The sequence below is a fragment of the Drosophila yakuba genome, chromosome 3R, assembly GCF_016746365.2.
Source record: "Drosophila yakuba strain Tai18E2 chromosome 3R, Prin_Dyak_Tai18E2_2.1, whole genome shotgun sequence".
Lineage (NCBI taxonomy): Eukaryota > Metazoa > Arthropoda > Insecta > Diptera > Drosophilidae > Drosophila > Drosophila yakuba.
Window position 1 is genome coordinate 6,791,582 of NC_052530.2, and position 21,256 is coordinate 6,812,837.

Below are 21,256 nucleotides of genomic sequence, written 5' to 3' on the forward strand. Positions count from 1 at the left end.
TATGGCTTATATTATCCAGTTTACAGATTATAAAGCAAACTCTTGCACAATTAAAACAAGCCTTAAATCTTGAGATTGAATAATCTAGTATACCCTTTTGTTTTACGAGTGATTTTATATTATACATTTTTATATATTTGTACATGTATATATTTTTTTTACCAAACTAAAAATGTAATTCATGATTGCAATGTTTATATAACTATTGTATTGCTAGTCCAGGAATCTAAAATTGGGATAGGTAATTATTAAAATAAAGTTTAGTCAGTTCCAAAATTGGTTCTCCCTAACGAAAGCTCGTTCACTGCTAAGAGCGAGCACTGTAATGTCAATGTTAAATTTATGGTTAGCAGTTACTTTTCAGCAGCCCTGGCTGAGCCTCGGCCAGGGCTGCAAACATCTAAACAGCTGTAATCCTCCCCAAAAAACGAACGGAACAAAAGGAACAGAAAAAACACGAAAAGCTTGTTTCGCTCTTACACACTTCCAGCGTCTTGGCCGCGTCATGAAAATCATAAATGGCATGCGGGGGGTGGTGACGTCGGCAGTGGTGGATGAGCTCATACGAAAGCGAAAAGAAACAAGTTTAGCTTTTTGGAATACGGGCGACCACGATTGCAGCTTCAGTTTCAGTTGAACGCGAAACGCCAGCGACGCCGGACCGCGAGGGAGCGATAGAGAGAGAGCGAAAGAGAGCCGCGAAAAGAAGAACGAAAATCGAAAAAGTGTATGACAAAACGTGTGTGCGAGTGTGTGTGTGTGCATGCTAGAATTGTACTAGCCTTGGTATCAGTATAAGTACAATTCTAAGTAGAATCGCCTTTCTTTTGTCACTAATTGGAAACAAAAAATTCAGAAAGCAAGCAGATTCGAAGAGCGTGTTACGTGGCCGTCTTTCCGATTGGACAACTGAACAACTGCTTAAAACAGTTCTAATCGGAGACTTGACTTCTGAAACATTGAATTGCAATTATAATTTAATATTTTCAGGCCAAATCAACAGTAAGAATTCCAAATTATAGTGCAAAACAAATTGAAAACCTAAGAGTGGGTTAAAACTTCCGAGCGGCTAAAACAAAATCAATAATTGGCCCTGCGTCCGGCCCTGTTCGTGTGTGTGCTTTTGTGTGCCAGTGTGAGTGTGGGTAAGTGTGTGCGTGCGTGCGTTTTTGTGAGTACGACAATTGGAGCAATGCCTGCTGATTGATAGTAAACCAAAAGAAAGGGGCTTACAAACGTGCATATAAAGGAATCAATTAAGCGAAGAATAAGAAACCCTATTTAAGTGCAATAACTGAGTGATCATGCAGCAACCCGCCACGCCCAGCACGCCCGTTAACAACGCGCCTTCGGCCGCCCCCGTTGCAGGCGCTGGCCCGGCTGCCTCTGCTGCCGCGGGGGCCAGCAGCACCCCCATACGCATAAACAGTGCCAAGCAGCACGGTGCGGCAGGGGGAGGGGATACCCTGGTACACCCCGCCACCCCGCACTCGCACTCAATGCCCGGAACGCCGCAACAACAACCACAGTCGAGCAGTGTGCCCACCGGCGGTCACCTGCTGCAGCTGCAGGCGCCCCTGCCCTCCGCGGGGGCTGTGACCCCCTCTGGCCTGGGCATGGGCGCATCGAACCAATCGCTGGGCGTGAGTGTGGGCGCCGCCAGCAGCGTCAGCGGAATCAGCATCACTCCGCCAAATAGCGCCGGACTGCGTCAGTCGACAGGTGAGTGGCACCCCCTTTTACGCGCCCCTCTCTCACTCTTTCGTTCACTCTCTGTCGTTGTCGTGTTCTTCTCCCTCTCCCTCTCTCTCTCTCTCTCAATGTCATTCGTATGATCAATCGCAATCTAATGCAAACGAAGCGATTTTCACAAAAAAGAACACACTCACACAACTGCGGTCAAAAAAATAGCACAAAAGAAATAACGTATAAAGAGTTTATTTTGCTGACTAATCAGACGCAATTCCCCCCTAGTCGTTGATAATGTTAATCTGAAGTGTTACATTTTTTGCAAAATTATTCGATTTGCTAGTTAGATTGTAAGACATTAAACATTACTCCGCTTCCTTAGCGGAAGAATACAAGTATATTTTGCAATAAGCTTTCTTGCAGTGTCAGTTATGTTCTAGAATTTTACAATCTTAAATTTTAAGTTTTTCGAAATTATAACCTGATTATCACTAAAAACTATTTAATAAAAATTGTATGTTCCTTAAATTTTCTCTTAGCGAACACTTAATAAAGAATCAGATGTAAGCGAGGTATTTTGAAAATTTCTCTCCAAATTTATTTTACATAATAATTAACGAATTCTTTAGTTTGGATAAAATAAAAAGGAAAATAATATAGTGAACTAAAGCCGCGGTGAATTAAGGCAGTCGAGTACAGAGTGTAAGACTTTCTTGTCTTATCTAAACTTTTATGAACTCATCCATCAATTACTGATGATAAAAATCGTCAATAAAGTCATTAACCCAAATAGAGATAGAAAACCGATTACTAATAAAAAAAAACTTAATAATCTAAAAAATAATGCCCTATACCTAAGAGCTGTTGTTTTGACCGCACTTGTACATACATATCATAGTTACCGATTCAAGCTTTGAATTTTTGTTCCATATGCTGTGTGTTTTGCTTGTTTTGATTTCGCCGCTGCTCACATTTCAAAATTCCAGTTCATTCATCAACCGCTTGCTGGCTAATCCGTAATCCGTAATCTGTACCCGTACCTCTATACCCCCCATCCACCCGTAATTCCAAGCCATAGATCCCGCGGGCCACGTTATCGCCCAACACTCGGCTATTGTTCGTCATTTAACGCGCTTCCGCTCTGCGGGCCCATTCAGTCATCCATGTGAGATTTGGTCACTGCCTGGTGTTAATTGACTTGCATCCCAGTTGTTGTCTGAGTGGCTCTTTTGTTAAACTCGTTGGGTTGCTAGGCTACTGGTTCCCCGGGTATTTCGGGGTGTGCTTATTGTGATTGTCGCCTGCCATTTGCACCTGTGCAGAAGCTACGGATTCTCGTGCTTACAGCTGATTTTCTAATGGATATAGATCGGTGCAGTCTGTGCTCATCTGCCAGTCGACATTAATTGACGCGTAATATTAATTATTCGCGTAATTGAGTTAAGCATTCCTCTTGAATTGAAAGCGCAAGTAACAGTCATTCCCCAAAAGCGCAGTAATCGAATAAGAAAGCATTTCATTGGCTTAGTTGCTCAGGCGTTTTCAAAATAATCATGTTATTCCTATTTATACCCGTTACTCGTAGAGTAAAAGGGTATACTAGATTCGTTGAAAAGTATGTAACAGGCAGAAGGAAGCGTTTCCGACCATATAAAGTATATATATTCTTGATCAGGATCAATAGCCGAGTCGATTTAACCATGTCCGTCCGTCTGTCCGTCCGTCTATCTGTCCGTATGAACGTTGAGATCTCAGGAACTACAAAAGCTAAAAAGTTTAGATTAAGCATACAGACTCCAGGGACATATGTAGATGCAGCGCAAGTTTGTCGAATCATGCTGCCACGGCCACAAACCGCCCAAAATTGCCACGACCACACTTTTGAAAAATTTTTTAATATTTTTTCATTTTTGTATTGGTGTTGTAAATTTTTAACGACTTGTCAAACAACTTTTTGCCACGCCCACTCTAACGCCCACACTTTTGAAAAATGTTTTAATATTTTTTCGTTTTTGTATTGGTGTTGTAAATTTCTATCGATTTGCCACGCCCACTCTAACGCCCAAAAACCGCCCCAAAGCTGTCACGCCCACGCTTTGAAAAATGTTATGATATTTTTTCATTTTTGTATTAGTCTTCTAAATTTCTATCGATTTGCCAAAAAACTTTTTGCCACGCCCACTCTAACGCTCACAAACCGCCAAAAACTGTCAGTGTTGAAGACCTCCTTCGCACTTTCACTAGCTGAGTAACGGGTATCAGATAGTCGAGGAACTCGACTATAGCGTTCTCTCTTGTTTTCTAATGACATTACAATCAGTCAATTTACCAAAAAAATTGTATATTCCGCTTTCGTTCAAATTTTTAGATCAACACTTGTCCGATAAAAAGCCTTCAAGTGCAAATTACTTCACTTTTTTAAAGTCTTTATAGGTCGAGGTCCTTTTCGCTTGCCTTCGAAGCAGTTTTATTATTTTCCCATACATCACATTGGCATCACATTCTGTTGACGATTTTGTATTTATCCGAAATTTTAGGATCTAATTAAAACATGGTTTATTGCCGTTTCTCTTTTTTTGTTTTTGGCATTTGTATATATGCATGCACATACATAATTCAACAAAAGACCATATGTGACGTTCATCTGCCAGTCTATATACAGTTTTTTATGTTAGGTTGATTGAGATGAGGTCATTTTCCAGCTGCTAAGATCAAGACTACTATTAGTTACAAGGATTGCGATATATTATGGCATCATGCTCATCATACTTTTAATTGTTAATTAAGCTAATCGAGAAGTGGAACAGAAACTTAACAGTCGCTCAATTGCCTGCCAAGGGAGAGTTTAATTTATCATGTACTCTATTTAAAACGGGTGGAACTCCTAAACCGAACAATAATTAGAAGCAGCTAGCACTTGTTCAAGTTTTTGATTTCATATTTCATGTGCTTTATTGATTAGCATTCGCATTTTGCTTTCTATCGACCGTTTACGGGAGAAAACTGATAGTTGTGGCTCCTGGCTTGTGGCCAAGGGGGTTACCTGGTAACCAATGCCGCTCTACGGTATTTTGCACACGCACCATTTGTTTGGATGTCACTGTCGTTTTGTTGCTGTATTATATGGTTTGCTTTATGGCGTGCAACTGTCATTAATTTTTTATATGCATGCTGTATTTCTTTATTGCCCAAATATATATCCATAACTAAACACTACCTTCATACAAATATGACTGGGTTTTAATAAGGGTGGACCTTAACAGGTTAGAGGTGTGTACACTCAAGGTTAATTTCTTGAAGTTTACTATTTGCGAAACTATCATGTATTATTATTACAAAATATATCCTCACATATTTAAAGGATTTTTTACTTTATGACTCGCAAAATTGTTATTGTACAAATTTAAGCGATAAGAAAACTTTGTCACCCGTTAAAAATAGTTTTTATTGAGCACCATAGATTAAAAGTTCCGCAAGGTTCACTATACTGCACCCTATACCGTATATATTCGCAATTAGCACTCACACTCACACTCTTATTCACTTTTCATCCGAATTCGGCTTTATAATTACCATTGTTGCCGCCTCCCTTTTTGCTGTCTATTTTTGCGGCCCCGGGCGGGTGGAACAGTCGGTGCGAACAAACAGTACCCGCATTGAAAATCTATGCGGAAAACTGCATGTCATAAATGTTCGGAATAGCATACACCTGTCAAACGTGTAAACATACGCGCCACCAACCGCCCCCTTCAACTGCCCCACTTGCGGTATCTGCGCCCCAAAGGTGCAAAAATGGGAAATTGCGTACAAAATAAATAGAAGAAAATCGATGCATGACTGCATTTTGTGGGTTGTCTTTACTTATGGGCCAGTCAGGGCTTGAGCGAATTGAATACATTGTTAATGTGAACCAAGCAACATGCCAGCTCACAAGATTGTTTAGAGTTCATGTTGCTATGTTAAAACAAGAGAGAACGCTATAGTCGAGTTCCCCGACTATCTGATACCCGTTACTCAGCTAGTGGAAGGGAAAAGGAGAGTCTTAAACACAGTTTTTGGCGGTTTGTAGGCGTTATAGTGGTCGTGGCAGAACGTTTCTTGGCAAATCGATAGAAATTCACAAGACCAATATAAAAATGAAAAAATATCAAAACATTTTTCAAAAGTGTGGGCGTATCAGCTTTGGGCGGTTTAAGGGCGTTAGAGTGGGCGTGGCAGAACGTTTCTTGGCAAATCGATAGAAATTCACAAGACCAATATAAAAATGAAAAAAAATCAAAACATTTTTCAAAAGTGTGGGCGTATCAGCTTTGGGCGGTTTGAGGGCGTTAGAGTGGGCGTGGCAAAAAGCTTTTTGGCCAATCGATAGAAATTTACAAGACTAATATAAAAATGACAAAATATCAAAACAAATATCAAAAGTGTGGGCGTAGCAGCTTTGGGCGGTTTGAGGGCGTTAGAGTGGGCGTGGCAAAAAATTTTTTGGTAAATCGATAGAAAATTACAAGACTAATACAAAAATGAAAAAATTTCAAAACATTTTTCAAAAGTGTGGGCGTGGCAGTTTTGGGCGGTTTGTGGGCGTTAGAATGGGCGTGGCAACATGAATCGACAAACTTGCCCTGCTTCTATGTCCCTGGAGTTTGTATGCTTAATCTCAACTTTCTAGCTTTAGTAGTTCCTGAGATCTCGACGTTCATACGGCCGGACAGACGGACGGACAGACGGACATGGCCAGATCGACCGGCTATTGATCCTGATCAAGATTATATATACTTTATATGGTCGGAAACGCTTTCTTCTGCCTGTTACATACTTTTCAACGAATCTAGTATACCCTTTTACTCTACGAGTAACGGGTATAAAAATCTGATAAATGAATAATATTATATAAAGATTTAATGTCAGTAAAAGCCTAAAACTATGCAACGATCTTTCTAAGAAAGTAGGACAGCTTTAATCTTAAATGCTAATTAACTTATTGTATTGAATAACTGGTTTACTTTTAAAGTTTGTGGGTCCTAAAAGTTCAAAACGAGATAAAAGTGTTCTTAAGAGAATGCATTCTTCGGCTACATTTTCATAGTTTTAAAAGTGGGCCTTCGTGAAGGACGAAAAGGATAAAAGCAGGGTCAGTTGGTGTATTCCACCCCCCTTTTTTGACTCAACCCCCAGAGCCGCGTTCTATTTTTGTTGTTGCTGAAAATTGCTGCCCTCTCCAAAAGGTCAAAAGCGAGATACGGATTGCAGAACAGAGATGCAGCTTACACAGAAAATAATTACTAGCGAAATGAATGCAATGTTATGGTACTAGTACTGCATGTACGGATTCGTCGCTTTAATAAAACTAAATATATAAAAAAAAAAAGCGAAATGAAACACTAATATATTTTTCTATACGAAAGGAGAAATTGAAAAGCATATTATTTTAAGTGCTAATTGTAAATTGGCTGTTAAATGTGGTTATAAATCGTACAAAATGTGAACTATAAGTTTGTAATATTTCGGTCGGAAATTGCTATTTACATGTGCATTTGCATATTAAAAGGGTCACGTGAGTGTGAAGGTGTGTCTGTGGTGCAATGAATACTTTACGGCATGCTTTTGAGCAAATTATCGTCCGATAAATAAAACATTAGATGGACGCAATGAGTAGATGGCTGTTAAGTGTTTTTTCTTGTGCAGGCCCCCATTGATCCCTCGCTCTTCTTAAGTGAAGTTTCTAGTTAAAGTCTCTATACGTATTGACCATAAAGTATAGTGACCGACCGACCAAACACACACGCTCACACTAAAAGCCAACTAAATTGTAATTGGATTACGTAAAAAAAAGCAACGAAATATATTTTGTGGCGGGGTCAACGAGAATGGGGGTCATTTAGAGCGGCGCCATTTTAGAGGCAAAAATTACGTCATTTCGGGCGAAACCCAGTGGGCAACTCAAAACTGCACTCTTTGTATGGTGCAGTGTCTTGCACCAGCTAGAATCCTTCGGACCAGAAATAACGGAACAGCCACGCTGAAAAAAATTTATTTAGTTGCAGCAGAAAAAGTTTCGCTGTGACTCAAACATTATCAATCAATTTAGTGTAGCCCTATGGTTTGTATTGCTCAGGCTTAGTGAATTATATTTTTTTGTTTTGTAAATTGATTCATAAAATAATCGTAATTGTTGTGGATTATTACTATTTTCCTAATTAAACAGTTCTCGTTAGGTAGATATACATGCTATTTACCTTAATTCTCAGCGTGCGGGGTTAATATGTGGTAAACGACTTTGGCGTTGAACCCTGAACTATTAGAAACAACGAAGGCGTGTTCTAATTGCGTAAATTGATTGCCTGCAAGGCGTTGGCGCTTTATTTTAAATCAATCAGGGCACTGTATTTTCTCGGCCATCCTATCCCAACCCACGCCATTCACATCTGCATCGCCATCGCAATCTTAATTACCGCCAGCCAGGCAGGCGCCTCCTTGGCGCTTCAGCTCCAGCTGCGTGCTGAGCTCCCATGTCCGATAGCAGACAATTGATGAGCGGCCATAATTAAGGCCGTAATGGTAATGGATGGGCTGGGGGGCCATGTCTTGAGTTTTCCTTACGCCTGATTGGATCAAGGGGGCTCAGGCTTAGTCCTGTCAAGGATTGAGCGTGTTAGACTGTGTTGAACTGAACTAGAGCCAAAATCGAGGTCAAAATGGAAGGTCTATTAAGTGTTTTGATAACTTTGATTTAAAGCAAGCTTATCCCTTATCTGGCTTTTTGATCTCCTAAATACCCAGAATTACCAACGTATTATTCAGAATTAAGCATTCACTTTAGGCATAATAATACCTGATTTTCGTTGAGAAACTATGTATGTATGTATTTGTATTTTTGTCACACTCTGATTCTTCAATGGATTTGTGTTTTAAGTTTGTTGTCCTGATGTCATTCTGTGTGTTTCGTGTCCCAAAGTTTTCCGTCTTCAGTTGTACAATTAGTCGTTGTCTATGTTGTCGTGCGTAAACGTAAAACTGTCTGTACCAGTGACCTAAGATCTTTAAGCGCCTAACCTATAATATATATCTATATCAATATACATATTGCTCGCTTTCTTTCTCTCCCCGTATGTATGTGTGTGCTGCAAACTGCTCCTCAGTATTCGATTTCAAATTCAAACGGCGACCTTCGCTAAAAGTGCTCATGACCAAACTTCCGTCCACGGACAGTTTGAGTAACAGTCCGGCGCCATCATCGCCAGGTGAAGTTCCAAACAAAATTAAATTTCCAGCACAGTTCAAAAAGTAGACCGATACTTATCATTTTAATCCGTCATCATCAATTTTTAGTTTCTTTTATAATTTAGATTTCTTTTTCACTTGCATCCATCGCTTTAATTTGAAAATCATCAACTGATTACCGTTTAACTGGGCGCGAGGTTTTTGATCTTTGCCATCAAGACTGGGGCCCATCTCTTTGATTTTGGTTTCATATTTAGCTCTGCCTTTTCAAACTTCTATTCGCATGTTAGTAATTATATTCACGAACTGCCTCGCACACAAAAATGGAAATTATTGATCATCGCATCTGATCAACTATTGGGTTATTCAACATCCGCCGCATTCTATCATCAGGAATAAAAAGTATTTTAACTTTGCCGATCGGCACGATTCTAAGACCCATTGAGTGTTGCAATTTAAGTTCTTTCTATGTTTTAGTTCCACCATCAGCACGTCCGTAGTACTCATGGCTATCACCTGATCCTGCATACCAGTAGAACCTGGCTAAAGGCGACATCTATGCATTTTCTTATGGCAGACTCGCCACGAGTACCCCACCCAAGAAAACACCTTGCCAACGCAGCCATGTGTTCCGATTTTGGTGTGACGCATGTCGGCTTTTATTTTTGTTTAGAGCTTTTGTTGCTCTTTTTGTGCTATTGTTTTTGGCGCATTATTATCAAACATTTTGCGATTGCACGGCGCGAGAGTATGATTAATAATGCTTAGAGTGCCCCGCCACTCAACTTCAGCTTGATGTGGATAAATGCTTTCATGGCAATCATATCTTATCACCCCAAAGTTATAACATTCATAACAGTTTTACAACCTGAAAGTTTTGCTCTGAGATAGGAACTAAATGGGTAATAAACATGGAAAAACCCTAATCGGTTTACTAATAATTAAATGGCCAAGGATTGCTCCAAAAGGTTTTTAGAAAATCGATAGTGTCATCCATGTGGTGCCTGATCTTTTGGACCCGAGATATGACGAATCGTTTTCCTCCCGGCAAACTTTTTCACCTTATCTATAGTATGGAGCTCCTCATGGCTGATAAGATCCACAGACATATTTTGATTTCAGTGATGAGTAATAGTCAATACCTATGTAGATATCAACTCTGCACACCTGGCCGTATTGGTGATCCTTTTCTTTTCATGGCCCCCAGATATTCAACAGGTTTTAAGGGTTTTCTAACTGTGGTCGGCCTAAAAGAACATACTCTTCTTATCAAGGCTTATCTGAGTGACATAAGTATGATATATTTTGCAGGTGTTTCTTTGGGCTTTGCCATTTTTCAATAGAACCTTGTCAAGCAGTAAGAAACAGAAAATAAATACTAAGTCTTAGGAATTATTATCTTTACTAGTCCCGTAAATGTTTTATAACTTTCTGCAATTTTGTATGCGCGATGGCTAAATTTTGGCCAAGGTTTGCGTTTTTGTATATGTATTGTGTATATGATGTTACACGGATTCAAATATCATTTATAAGATTTGATAATACAGTTTAGTTTGCATATCTCGATTTAAATGCGTCACAAGGAACGGGCATTATTTGATTACTACTCGTTGGTTTCTATTATATTACAAAATCTAAATCAAATCACAAATCAAAATAAAATAATATGGAAGCTTCGCATTGGGATAGGTTAAGATGATCTAATCGCGAGAAAGCACAAATAATCCGCCTTATAGGGGGTCTAGCACTTTCAAGCATCTTGATGGTGAGATCATATAGCAGTTAGACTTGCTAATAGCCCCATATACATGTGTCGTCGGCTTCGGCAGCGTTTGCCGCTCTCTCGTGTGGATATATATGATTTGGAGAGAGCGCAGTCGGCGTTGATATCGTTATCTGGGCAGAAAAAGCACACAGTGTACATATATATATATATATATTTACGCATGAGTGTGGTAGCGGCGACAGCGATGATCCTCTCATTTGAGGTATTTTGGCTTCGCAAACATCCTCTATATCTTTCTGTTTTGTCAAAAATATATGACGAAAGCCAGATAATTGCTGAGTGGGGTCGTAGTGGGCTGGTGGGCCTCTACCTCTGCCGCTGCGCTGCGCTGCCCTGGCACTTTTGTCATTTGCCGCTGGTGCTTTCGTTGTATTAGTGCTTTGTGTGCGCGTTTCGAGCGGCAGACTCAATATATCTCAATCAGTCGACGAGCGGCCAGCGGACGAGCGGCAGGCAGAAAGTTTAACAAAAAAAAATAGACAAAATATAAATAAAAAGTAAAATAAAGCAAGCAGAGGTCGGCGTCTCTGAATCGGTTCTCGCATCACGCATAAGCCATGTAGTGCCAACCTGTGAAACGTGAACGTGAATGAGTGAAACACAACAAAATATGCAAAAATAAATAGAAACACTATTTGGAAATACTGTTTGGAGCGGTGTCGCCTGGTCATGAATCTCCTACAAAGCAAGTGACAATATTTAAGCCAACTGTTAGAACGAAGGGAATTATAATTAATTCTTTCTCATGTGTGGTTTTGCATAATAAGAGACTGGCTCTTTTCGGAGGCCTTTATTTATAGCTGAGCAATAAAAATAATTAATAAGAATGCAAAAGACGCGAGGGCAGCGGTCTTTTGGCGATGATTAAAGTGCAAGTGCGAGATACTTGACAGTGCCAGAGAGTTCTCGAGACCCCAAGACCTCAAACACTGAGAGCATCTTTTCCCCGTTGAGGTTGTACCGAGTGTGTGCGCGGCTCTGTATCTTGCTAAATAAAATAAAACATATTTGTAAAATAAATAAACCGCTGTCCCATGGGTATCGCACCTTGAGACGTTGTGCGCGGTTTTTCTCTCTGGTTTTAGTTCATTATGCTTCGTACTTTTCGCGCTTTTCTTCATTGTTGTGCCTCGTTTTGTTTGGTCTCGTTTTTGGCTTGGTAGATAGGCGATGAGAAAGTTTCCAAAAAAATAGAAACCTACTACTTCATTGCTAGATCGATTAGATACTTCTCGGAATTCAGAATTCAAATCATCATGTTTGCTACGAGCGTCGTACACACACAACTCCAATGATACTTGGATCCTAACCAGAAAACAAAACTATGATCTTTCGTATTACAGGAATCGCCAATTGGGCCTCTGACAATCGGGATGGCAATCTGGCAGATAAGGCAAGTAAAATACAACATCATAGTATGTAATATCCGCACGAATCTATATAACTTTAATTTGGAGTCGTTATATCGTATCGTCTGTGCACGAAATCTGGGTTATATATGGGGAGGGAACATAGATAAGAGTTGCTACGCTTCGTTGTTGTCTAATTTAGTTATAATCGATTGGCTGGCGGTCTGATAAATAGCAAGAAATATATATATGCCCGGGTTCCGAAACATGCCACGTGTTACATTCTGGCATAAAGGTGACAAATTTTTTACGTTTATCCGGTAGCTAAGCAAATTATAAATGCTAATTAGATTAACAATGCGTTTCGGATTGCACCTTAGAAAATTTAAAGCTTAATGGGCAATTGTAGCCGAACTTTTGACGTAAGCGCATGCTAAATTTGACCGAAAAGCGAACGTTATTATTACGAAAGAAGGCAATGCATTTGAAGTATTTAAATATATTTCACTGCTGCAGAACGACAAAGGTTTCTAGCTAGCATTGTTATTAATATTTGAGTTTAATGTAAGACACTTCTCTATTCACCAGTCGGCTGTTGATGCCGCCAAACTCAACAGGAAAGAATCCTACAAGGCGCAGAGGAAGAACTACCGGCGGGAGAAGAAGCGAGTGGCCAGTGAGCTGATGAACTCCCTGCAAGATCCTGCGGTTATAGTGCTGGCAGACTGGCTAAAGGTAAGCCTACAAAATAGATGTTAACCCATTCGCAGTTTAGTATTTTAATATTAAATATTACCTAGGTTCGTGGCACTCTCAAGTCGTGGACAAAACTGTGGTGCGTTCTGAAGCCTGGTCTACTGCTAATTTACAAGAGCCAAAAGACCAAGAGCAGCCACTGGGTGGGCACGGTGATGCTCACCTCCTGCCAGGTGATCGAGCGCCCGAGCAAGAAGGATGGCTTCTGCTTCAAGCTCTTCCATCCTCTGGAGCAATCCATTTGGGCGCCGCGAGGTCCCGACAAGGAAACCATTGGTAAGAGGATGTTTTATCATTTTAAAGGTTCACCAGTTGCACGGGACAACTACAAACTGGTTTTCAGGGTATTCAGACTTTGTTTAAAAGTTTTAGAAATATAAAAGCTTAATAAAGTAGTTGTCACATTAAAACTGATATAATTTTGTGATATTAAAAATGCTGAAACCGTATATCTTTAAGGCTATTACTATGTGTTTCTTTAAGGTGCCGTTGTCCAGCCCTTGCCAACCGCTTACCTGATCTTTCGAGCTCCCAGTCAGGCGGCCGGCAAATGCTGGATGGATGCCCTGGAGCTGTCCCTGAGATGTTCGGCCCTCCTGTTGCGGTCCAATAGCAGTACGGGAACTGCTCCAACGTCCAGCTACATGGGCGAACCCCTGCCCGTCTCCCATGAGACGCAGTGGTCGGAGGCGGACTACGAGAAGCACTTCAACGATCACGGTAAGTGGGCGCAGTTCCTGGCACTGCCATCGGCCGAGCTGGACACTTCGCGATCCGACACCAGCCTGTCCGCCCCGCGGACACCCACTCCACTGCTGCAGCAGCTCTACAGCAGTGCCGTTAGCAACTGGGAGCGCACCAAGCGTCTGCCGCGTTTCGGCCATCAATCGGAGCAGCGAAAGACTTCGTACAGCGATGCCTCCAGTGCAGAGCAGGGCATGGGTGGCGGATTGAGCATGCTTCAGCGCAAGCGGCGCCACTTGAGCCCCATGAGCAAGTCCATGTCCCTGGGTGCTACTCTGTGCAACAGTAGCTCAAGCGAGGATGACGACGAGGGCTATAACCACAGCCAGACTGGCTTGCGTCCAGTGAGCGCTCCGCCCGATTGTCTGATGATGCCGCGCTTTCGTCTGAACGTGAAGGGTGAAAACGCCCCCTCTTTGTTGTTGTTTAATTTAGATGTTCATCATTGGGGGAAGCATATTAGAAGAATATTTAAATTCCTATTGTTTTTCGTTGTTGAAATACCCATACTGATCTATGTTTTAGACTTCCAATTTGTTTCCCCCAAAGCTAGCTAGTTATCATCAGAGATTATACACACATAGTAGCAGTGGAATTATTGGTTCAAAATTCGAGTTTTGTATAATCACCGCCTGGTATTGGGACCCAATTTCCCAAAATTTGTCTTCGATTTGATCTATGGTTACATATGGTTAATCCTAGCGCTAAATACCCTTTACAGTATTCCGCTTTTGTGCCCGTGCGACAGGTGGGAAATGATCCCCCGATTTTCGCCAGATTCAGGCTGCTAGAGAAATGTCTGTGATTTCTTTTGCTCTGTTCCTACAATCCCATCTCACCTGCTTGAATGTCTTTCCAGATTTGGACGCAGACAGCCAGAATGAAGCACCCAATGCCGTCATGTCTGGTCTGGAGTCGGAATCCGAATCGGATCCGGCAGAGCCGGCGCAGGAGGATGCCGTCGAGCAGCAATGTGTGGAGACCTCGTATGTGCCCTTCACTGAGGAGGAGTTTGGCGAGGTAAGCTAGCAAGTTCTTTTAATTAATCCATCTTTTAATAATAATTATTTTCAGCAAGGGGAGCAGGTAGAGGAGTTGGCAGAGGAGAACAAGAGCCTAATTTGGTGCATTGTCAAGCAGGTGCGACCGGGGATGGATTTGAGCAAGGTAGTACTACCCACATTTATCCTGGAGCCCCGCTCATTCCTGGACAAGTTATCCGACTCGTATTACCATGCGGACTTGCTCTCTAAGTGGGTTTACCTAGTTTACTCATAACATTAACGATATATCGGCTACTAATCTTTTTTCGATCGCAGGGCCGTTCAGGAGGATGACGCGTTCACACGCATGAAACTAGTAGTGCAATGGTACCTGTCTAGCTTTTACAAGAAACCCAAAGGCCTAAAGAAGCCCTACAATCCGATTCTGGGCGAGAGGTTCCGGTGCTATTGGCAGCATCCCAGTGGCAGCCGAACTTTTTACATTGCCGAGCAGGTGTCGCACCATCCGCCTGTGTCGGCATTCTACGTGACGAACCGCGAGGACGGCTTCAGCATCACCTGCTCCATCCTGGCGAAATCGAAGTTCTACGGCAACAGCACTTCGGCGGTGCTTGAGGGCGCTGCCACAATGACGTTGCTGCCGCGCGGTGAGTGTTACACGGCCACAACGCCGTACGCCCACTGCAAGGGCATCCTGATGGGCACGCTCTCCATGGAGCTGGGTGGCAAGATCAACATCGAGTGTGAGAACACCGGTTACAGGACGGAGCTGGAATTCAAGCTGAAGCCGTTCCTCGGAGGAGCGGACGCCACCAATGTGGTTGTCGGCAAGATCAAGCTGGGCAAGGAGACGCTGGCCACCATCAATGGTCACTGGGACAAAGAGTGTCGAGTGAAGGACTCCAAGACGGGAGAGGAAACGGTATTGTTCAAGGTGGATGCAGAGACCCGCTCCAAGCGTCTCACCCGATACATGGTGCCACTTGAGTTACAAGAGAACAACGAATCACAGCGCCTGTGGCAACGCGTCTCCGAAGCGATTGCCCGTGAGGATCAGGTTGCCGCCACGGAGGAGAAGACCGTGCTGGAGGAGCGCCAGCGAGCGGATGCCAAGGAACGGGTCAGCACTGACTCTATCCATATGCCAGACCTTTTCGAGCTGGACAGCTACGGTCAATGGCTGTACAAGTACGCCGATTTGCGACCCTGGGACTCGCGCAACGATGTCCGCCAGTACGAGTGCCAGTTCAAGGTGCTGACCCAGACGCGTCACAAGTCCGTGCCCATTGTCCATGGCGCTGATATGATCCACCCCCTGCGTAGCTCCATTGAGACATTATCCCGCACCAAAAGACAATCGCCAGCCGGACAGCCCTTACAGCCGGGCGGCTCCGTGGTGCCCAAGGCCAAGAATAAGAGCTTGGTGCTGGCGCCGCGCGACACCAACTCGGACTCCAGTCAGTCGCCGCAGGGAGCGGTTAAGCGGAGTTCCTCCAGCGCCATTAAGCAGTGAGTAGACTGTTAAACCGAATCCGTTGAGAGAAATTTTATTTTTAAGACTTATTTTTCAGACTAGCCTTGGCCGTGGATCAGGTGAACCGAGTGCTGGAGCTGCACACCCGACAGCTGAACGAGATCAGCCAGCGCCTGGAGCGCATGCAGTACTCGCCCCCGCCTAGTAACATGAGTCCGCTTTCTCTTCATTTGTTGGGCGGCGGCGTTTCGCAGTCAACGGTGATCAAGTCGCTAGTCTACGCTCTGATCGGGCTGACTTTCAGCCTGATCTTGCGCTGGCTGTTTAAGTAGATTGGCGAAGTCGTTGTTGGTGTCATTTCGTTTAGGATTAAGAAAAGTTTTGGTCAACCTATAGATCCCATATATATATATATATACATACACACCCTAGAGTACAGACAACGTATATACTTTGTTGAATTGTACATTTGGTCCTACTCAAATGCCTTCGCACGCTGCCAGAGAAATATCCCCGACCGAGGCGCGTGGCTAGAACATTCGTTGTGAGAAACTATGCATAGGATTAAGTGTTTGCCGTATGTAAGTCTCAGCAATCCAATCCACAGGCAAAGTCCATGTGCAAATATCTTCCCCTCGAACCCTGGAAATTCTTTTCTCAAGATAAAACGTCTGGGTAGGTTAGGATGTCGAAGATATACATTAATATCAAAATATACACATACGTACGAGTAGATGCACCAGATTTCGTAAAAATTCCAATTAAAACGATGCTACTATAAAGCTAGTTCGCTTTTCCTTTCCTTTGATAGACAGTTAATATTAAATCACACGATTTAGGGTATACGATATACGAACAATGCTCGAGAGGCTCCCTGCCCTATTAAGCACCACTTATACACACTGCAACAAACCTTAGAGATTTAATGTGAAAAGTGCTTATAGTTATTACTTTTAGTGTCTCTTATACTCGAACTGTTTTTCCTCTTCCCAATACCTGCATACTTAGAATTTAATAAATTCCCTATTTCAAATTAAATCAAACGTTTTTCTTCTGGGCATAGTGGAAAATTAAAGTTGCTTAAATTGGAAAAATTAAATGATTGCTGCTCAAGATTGCGTTGATCAATATCCTTATCAGTTTAATAAGAAATTTACAGGTACAGTTTCTGTTTTGCATGTTTTATTGTTGTTTTAGCTCTTCGCTTCGCTTACATTTACAAGTAGTTTATATATATTTATATATACTATATATTCTCTACAACATTTACGATCGATCTGTACGAATTCAATTATATCTGGTTTTACTCGTTTTACTTTTTGCTCCTCATCGATTCACTTAATTTAGGGACTCTTGTCTCTCTGTTTTCTATGTTTTGTTCTATAAGCAACACGGTTTTTATTCTTTCGTTCATTAAATGTATTATTGATTATTTATGCGATCGCCTTTGCTCCGCGTCTAGTCATGTGAGTAGAAGATGCTGCTAAATATGCGCTAAGAGTACACTTATATATAGTTGCTGTTTTCGATTTCCGTTCGGTTCGGTTGCGATGACGCGTTATGAAGGTTTAGAGCGGGCGGGATTACACATAGTATAGCAATAACTAGTTTTACTTTTAATTAATTTACTTTACTTCGCTGGCGGGCTTAACATTTAACACGACGAGAAAAGCTGAGTGAAGCCGATACTCGGAACTAATTGGTAGGGATCGGGGGAACTGGGGGCATGGATGACAACAGTTGCGAAGGAGGATAGCTGTAGAGTGGATCGATTTGAGTTCTAATGAAGCTTCGGTGCTAAAGAATTCTTAATAACTTTTGACCATTTGGCCTTTAAACAAACATTATAACTTGAATTGTACCAGTATTAAACAATATCAATCTTTCTTTAAGTTAGATGTTCCTTGTAAAGGAAATATAAAAGTGGCTCATTATGCAAGTCCTAAGAATACAGGCATAAAAGTTTATTGTGCAATGTAGGTCACATCTAAATTTATCGTACTAATTTTGCTTGCTATTTGAAAACAGCAACCCAACTCAAGAGGATACCAATGTTTAATTTACAAAGCTTAGGAAAGCAGGAAACTAATGGGTTTTAAAAGATATTAAAAAGTTTCAGACTAAATGGTTTTGACGTGCCTTAAGATACCTTTAACACACCGACTCAAATCGAACCATCTTAAGATAGTATAGAGTTTAGGCTTAAACACCCTGTATCATATCATGTGTGGCTTATGCCAATACGGCTAGCCTTAATTTACAATTGGACACGCATGTGGATCAGCTCTCTACGATTTAGTTACATACAATTGCGCTCTGCACAGCAGGTAAATAACACTTTCGAGTATATATTCAAATATAGTATTCATGTAATCGTATTCGTATGCCGTATATGCGATCTATAAGTGTATGTGCTATGTGGCATGCATATTGCACTATTCCTCAATGGCTGCTTGACTGGCTGGCTGGCTGCGGACCTGGATCGCGTTGCGATCTGGATCTAAAGTGGGTCTAGCAGGTGTGCACCCGCAGGTGGTTTTGCAGCGTGCTCTTTTGCCGAAACTGTTTGGGGCAGTAGGAACAGTTGTAGGGCTTTTCGCCGGTATGGATCTTCATGTGGTTGTTGAGCGTGGCCACCTGCCGGAAGTTGACCTCGCAGATCTTGCACTTGTACGGCTTCTCTCCGGTGTGCGTCTTGATGTGGTTGACCAAGGTGCTCTGCTGCGAAAAGAACCGCTGGCAGACGCTGCAGCCGAACGGTCGGTCGGGATTGTCGCCCTTCAGCATGTTGATGGTGCCCACCACGGTCATCCGGCCCGACGACGAACCGCCCGTCTGGAAATGCTCCACCTTGGTGTTGGCCGCCGCCGTGGCCCCTACCGAGCTGACCGTGGTGCTGCCGTCGAGGAAATGCAGTAGCGGATGGTGGTCCAGCTGGATGATATTCGCCGTGCTGCCGTGCAGGTTGTTCGCCAACAGCCCACTGGTCAGCTGCTGTGTCCCGGGTGCCAGAGGAGCGGGCATTGAGTGATCCACTGCAGGTTGGCGGTACGGAGTTGGATGGTTTGTCGAAGTTAGCATGCGTACAAGATTTAAATAAAAGCTTCGTTAGGGAAGAGCGTTAATAATCAATGTACACAGTGATAACAGAAAGCGGCTTATTGGTAGGGCGAACACACAAGCGGCTCACCTGTGGCTGTGACGGCGCCTCCGCCGCCTCCTACTCCACCGGCTCCTCCAGGCGCGATCTGATGCGTGTGCGTCTTTAAGTGGTTGGTAAGGGTGCTCTGCTGGCGAAACTGCATGTGGCAGTAGGAACACGTGTACGGCTTGTCGCCCGTGTGGATCTTCTTGTGGTTGGCTAGCGTTGCCAGCTGGCTAAAGGACTTGTCGCACGTTTCACACTTGTACGGCTTAGGATCGATGTGGGTCCGCTCGTGGTTGTGCAGCGTGCTCAGCTGCGGAAAGCGGCGCTTACAAACGCTACACTGGAACGGCTTCACCAGCTCTTCGGCCGCCGGCGAGCTGTAGCTGCCGGAGTACAAGGTCTTTGAGATTTGGACGCGCTGATGCTGCTGTTGGTAGGCCTGGTGCATCTGGGACTTCCGGTGTTTTCCGCTGCCTGTCTGCGGTTGATAGTTCAACAGGGAAGTTGGCGTGCTGGACTCCGCCGCTGTTACCCGGACCGATGCGAGAAATGGAATTAAGTTATAAGGACTATTGGGATGCGACCACCCACTCACCCTTGTGCGTCTTGATGTGATTGATCAAGGTGCTCTGCTGGCGAAAGTCCTTAGCGCAGATGTTGCAGGTGAACGGCTTCTCTCCGGTGTGGATTTTCACGTGGTTGGTCAGCGTCGAGATCTGGCGGAAGGCCTTGTCGCAGTGTTTGCACTTGTAGGGCCGCTCGTCCGTGTGGATCTTCATGTGGTTGCGTAACGTGGTCAGCTGCCGGAACTTGTTCTTGCACACGTGGCACTGTTTCTTTTTGCGCGGATCGTCTACCACCACCTCCTCCTCGCTAATGACGCTCTGCACCTCCTGTTTCATGGGCGAAATGGGCGTGTGGCTGCCCCCGCCTCCACCGCCACTGTTCGCTGTGGTGGTGGATATGTCCAGCAAATGGACCAGCGGGTGCTGTGGATGGAGCATGGCTTGGTGGGTGGGGTGCTGGATGGCCTGCACGGCGGTAAGTTGGTGCAGGGCAAAGGGACTCTGTTGCAGGCTGGCCAATGTGGTGGGCTGCTGCTGTCCAGAATTGGGACCGGGCCCAGATCCACCATTGCTCCCTCCTCCACCGCCACCTCCTCCTCCGCCACCACCGCCATGAGAGGCTGGCAGTTGGTAGTGCTGATAGTTGGCCATGGCTGCCGTGGCGGCTGTCGCATGGTTCAGATGCATGATATTCGATAGATATGATCCTAGCGCGGATCTAGATTCTGCCCATCGGCGGCGTTACACAATGGCGGCCACCGACGACCCTCGGCCATTCCCCGCCCCCGCAGTTGCTTCCACTGCTGCTCCCTTTGGGGCCTTCTTTGATTTGTTATTTCAGCCGTCTGGTTTGCACTTCTGTGTACTTTTGCTGGGCTGCTGCTTCTTCTTCTCCTCTTCTTCCACACGCTGCTTACGCTTCCACGTAGCGTTTGGGGGTGCTCAATCCGCGGCCACTTTTTCGCGCACTACCCAACGATCAGTTTTCACCGTTTTCGCTCGGTTTTGGGGCGCTTTCTTCGCCGATTCTGCAGTTTTTCCAGGCCACGCTCTTTTTGTATCCGTATCCTTATCAAAACAAAAATGACTGGCGTGGTTTTCCAGGGCTGAGCGAACGGGCAGAGCTGCACCCCCGCCGCACATCGAGTAATCGACCATCGGCCATCCAGGGCTGGTGGCGCTTAAGAGCCTATCACTGGGTGGGTCGATAACAGATATCGATTATTTTGGGTACTCAGTGCTGACAGTCCAGCTGATTTCAACCTTAATGTTGGATAATAAACACGAATTGTTGGATACGGCATACGATTTAACAACAGCACGTATTTTGTATTCGTTTTCTTACTTAGCTATAGTTTTTCAATTATTTGGCTTCTCCTTGTTCAAAGAGCCATCCTTATTTGTCTGTAGCCCTTCATAAATCTCTAAGTTAAATAAATTACTTAATTCATAAACTTCTTACAGTAATTTAAATATTTTTGGTTCGTCTCTTACATTTGATTTTAAAATCAAATTAAAA

The 21,256-nt window shown here is 43.5% G+C and overlaps 2 protein-coding genes and 1 long non-coding RNA gene across 13 annotated transcripts; 1 reads left to right on the forward strand and 2 right to left on the reverse strand.

The window, feature by feature from the left end:
• The first annotated feature begins 461 nt into the window (after nucleotides 1–461).
• Nucleotides 462–17,061, forward strand: LOC6535788 (oxysterol-binding protein-related protein 8). Of its 10 annotated transcripts, none has more exons than XM_039376793.1 (11): nucleotides 462–786; nucleotides 991–1,722; nucleotides 8,829–8,930; nucleotides 12,040–12,089; nucleotides 12,634–12,780; nucleotides 12,846–13,077; nucleotides 13,285–13,944; nucleotides 14,405–14,565; nucleotides 14,620–14,798; nucleotides 14,865–16,058; nucleotides 16,121–17,061. In XM_039376793.1, the coding sequence occupies exons 2-11, from the start codon at nucleotides 1,305–1,307 to the stop codon at nucleotides 16,353–16,355; spliced, it is 3,378 nt and encodes a 1,125-aa protein (XP_039232727.1). In that variant the 5' UTR covers nucleotides 462–786; nucleotides 991–1,304; the 3' UTR covers nucleotides 16,356–17,061. The 10 variants fall into 10 exon arrangements, with proteins under 10 accessions (XP_039232727.1, XP_039232726.1, XP_039232725.1 ...); XM_039376792.1 differs by having other exon boundaries at nucleotides 462–727; XM_039376791.1 differs by having other exon boundaries at nucleotides 462–1,722.
• Nucleotides 6,549–11,854, reverse strand: LOC120322034. The gene is made up of 2 exons (XR_005561794.2): nucleotides 11,744–11,854; nucleotides 6,549–11,684 (listed from the first exon to the last, which is right to left on the reverse strand). It is a non-coding gene; the product is annotated as an uncharacterized LOC120322034 (long non-coding RNA).
• Nucleotides 17,062–17,183: 122 nt separating the features above from the next.
• On the reverse strand, nucleotides 17,184–20,881 carry LOC6535789 (zinc finger protein 501). Of its 2 annotated transcripts, none has more exons than XM_002096376.4 (3): nucleotides 19,767–20,877; nucleotides 19,214–19,696; nucleotides 17,184–19,058 (listed from the first exon to the last, which is right to left on the reverse strand). In XM_002096376.4, exons 1-3 carry the CDS (start codon nucleotides 20,422–20,424, stop codon nucleotides 18,535–18,537), a joined length of 1,665 nt encoding a protein of 554 aa, XP_002096412.1. In that variant the 5' UTR covers nucleotides 20,425–20,877; the 3' UTR covers nucleotides 17,184–18,534. The 2 variants fall into 2 exon arrangements, with proteins under 2 accessions (XP_002096412.1, XP_039232736.1); XM_039376802.2 differs by having other exon boundaries at nucleotides 18,969–19,126; nucleotides 19,767–20,881.
• Between the last annotated feature and the right edge of the window lie 375 nt (nucleotides 20,882–21,256).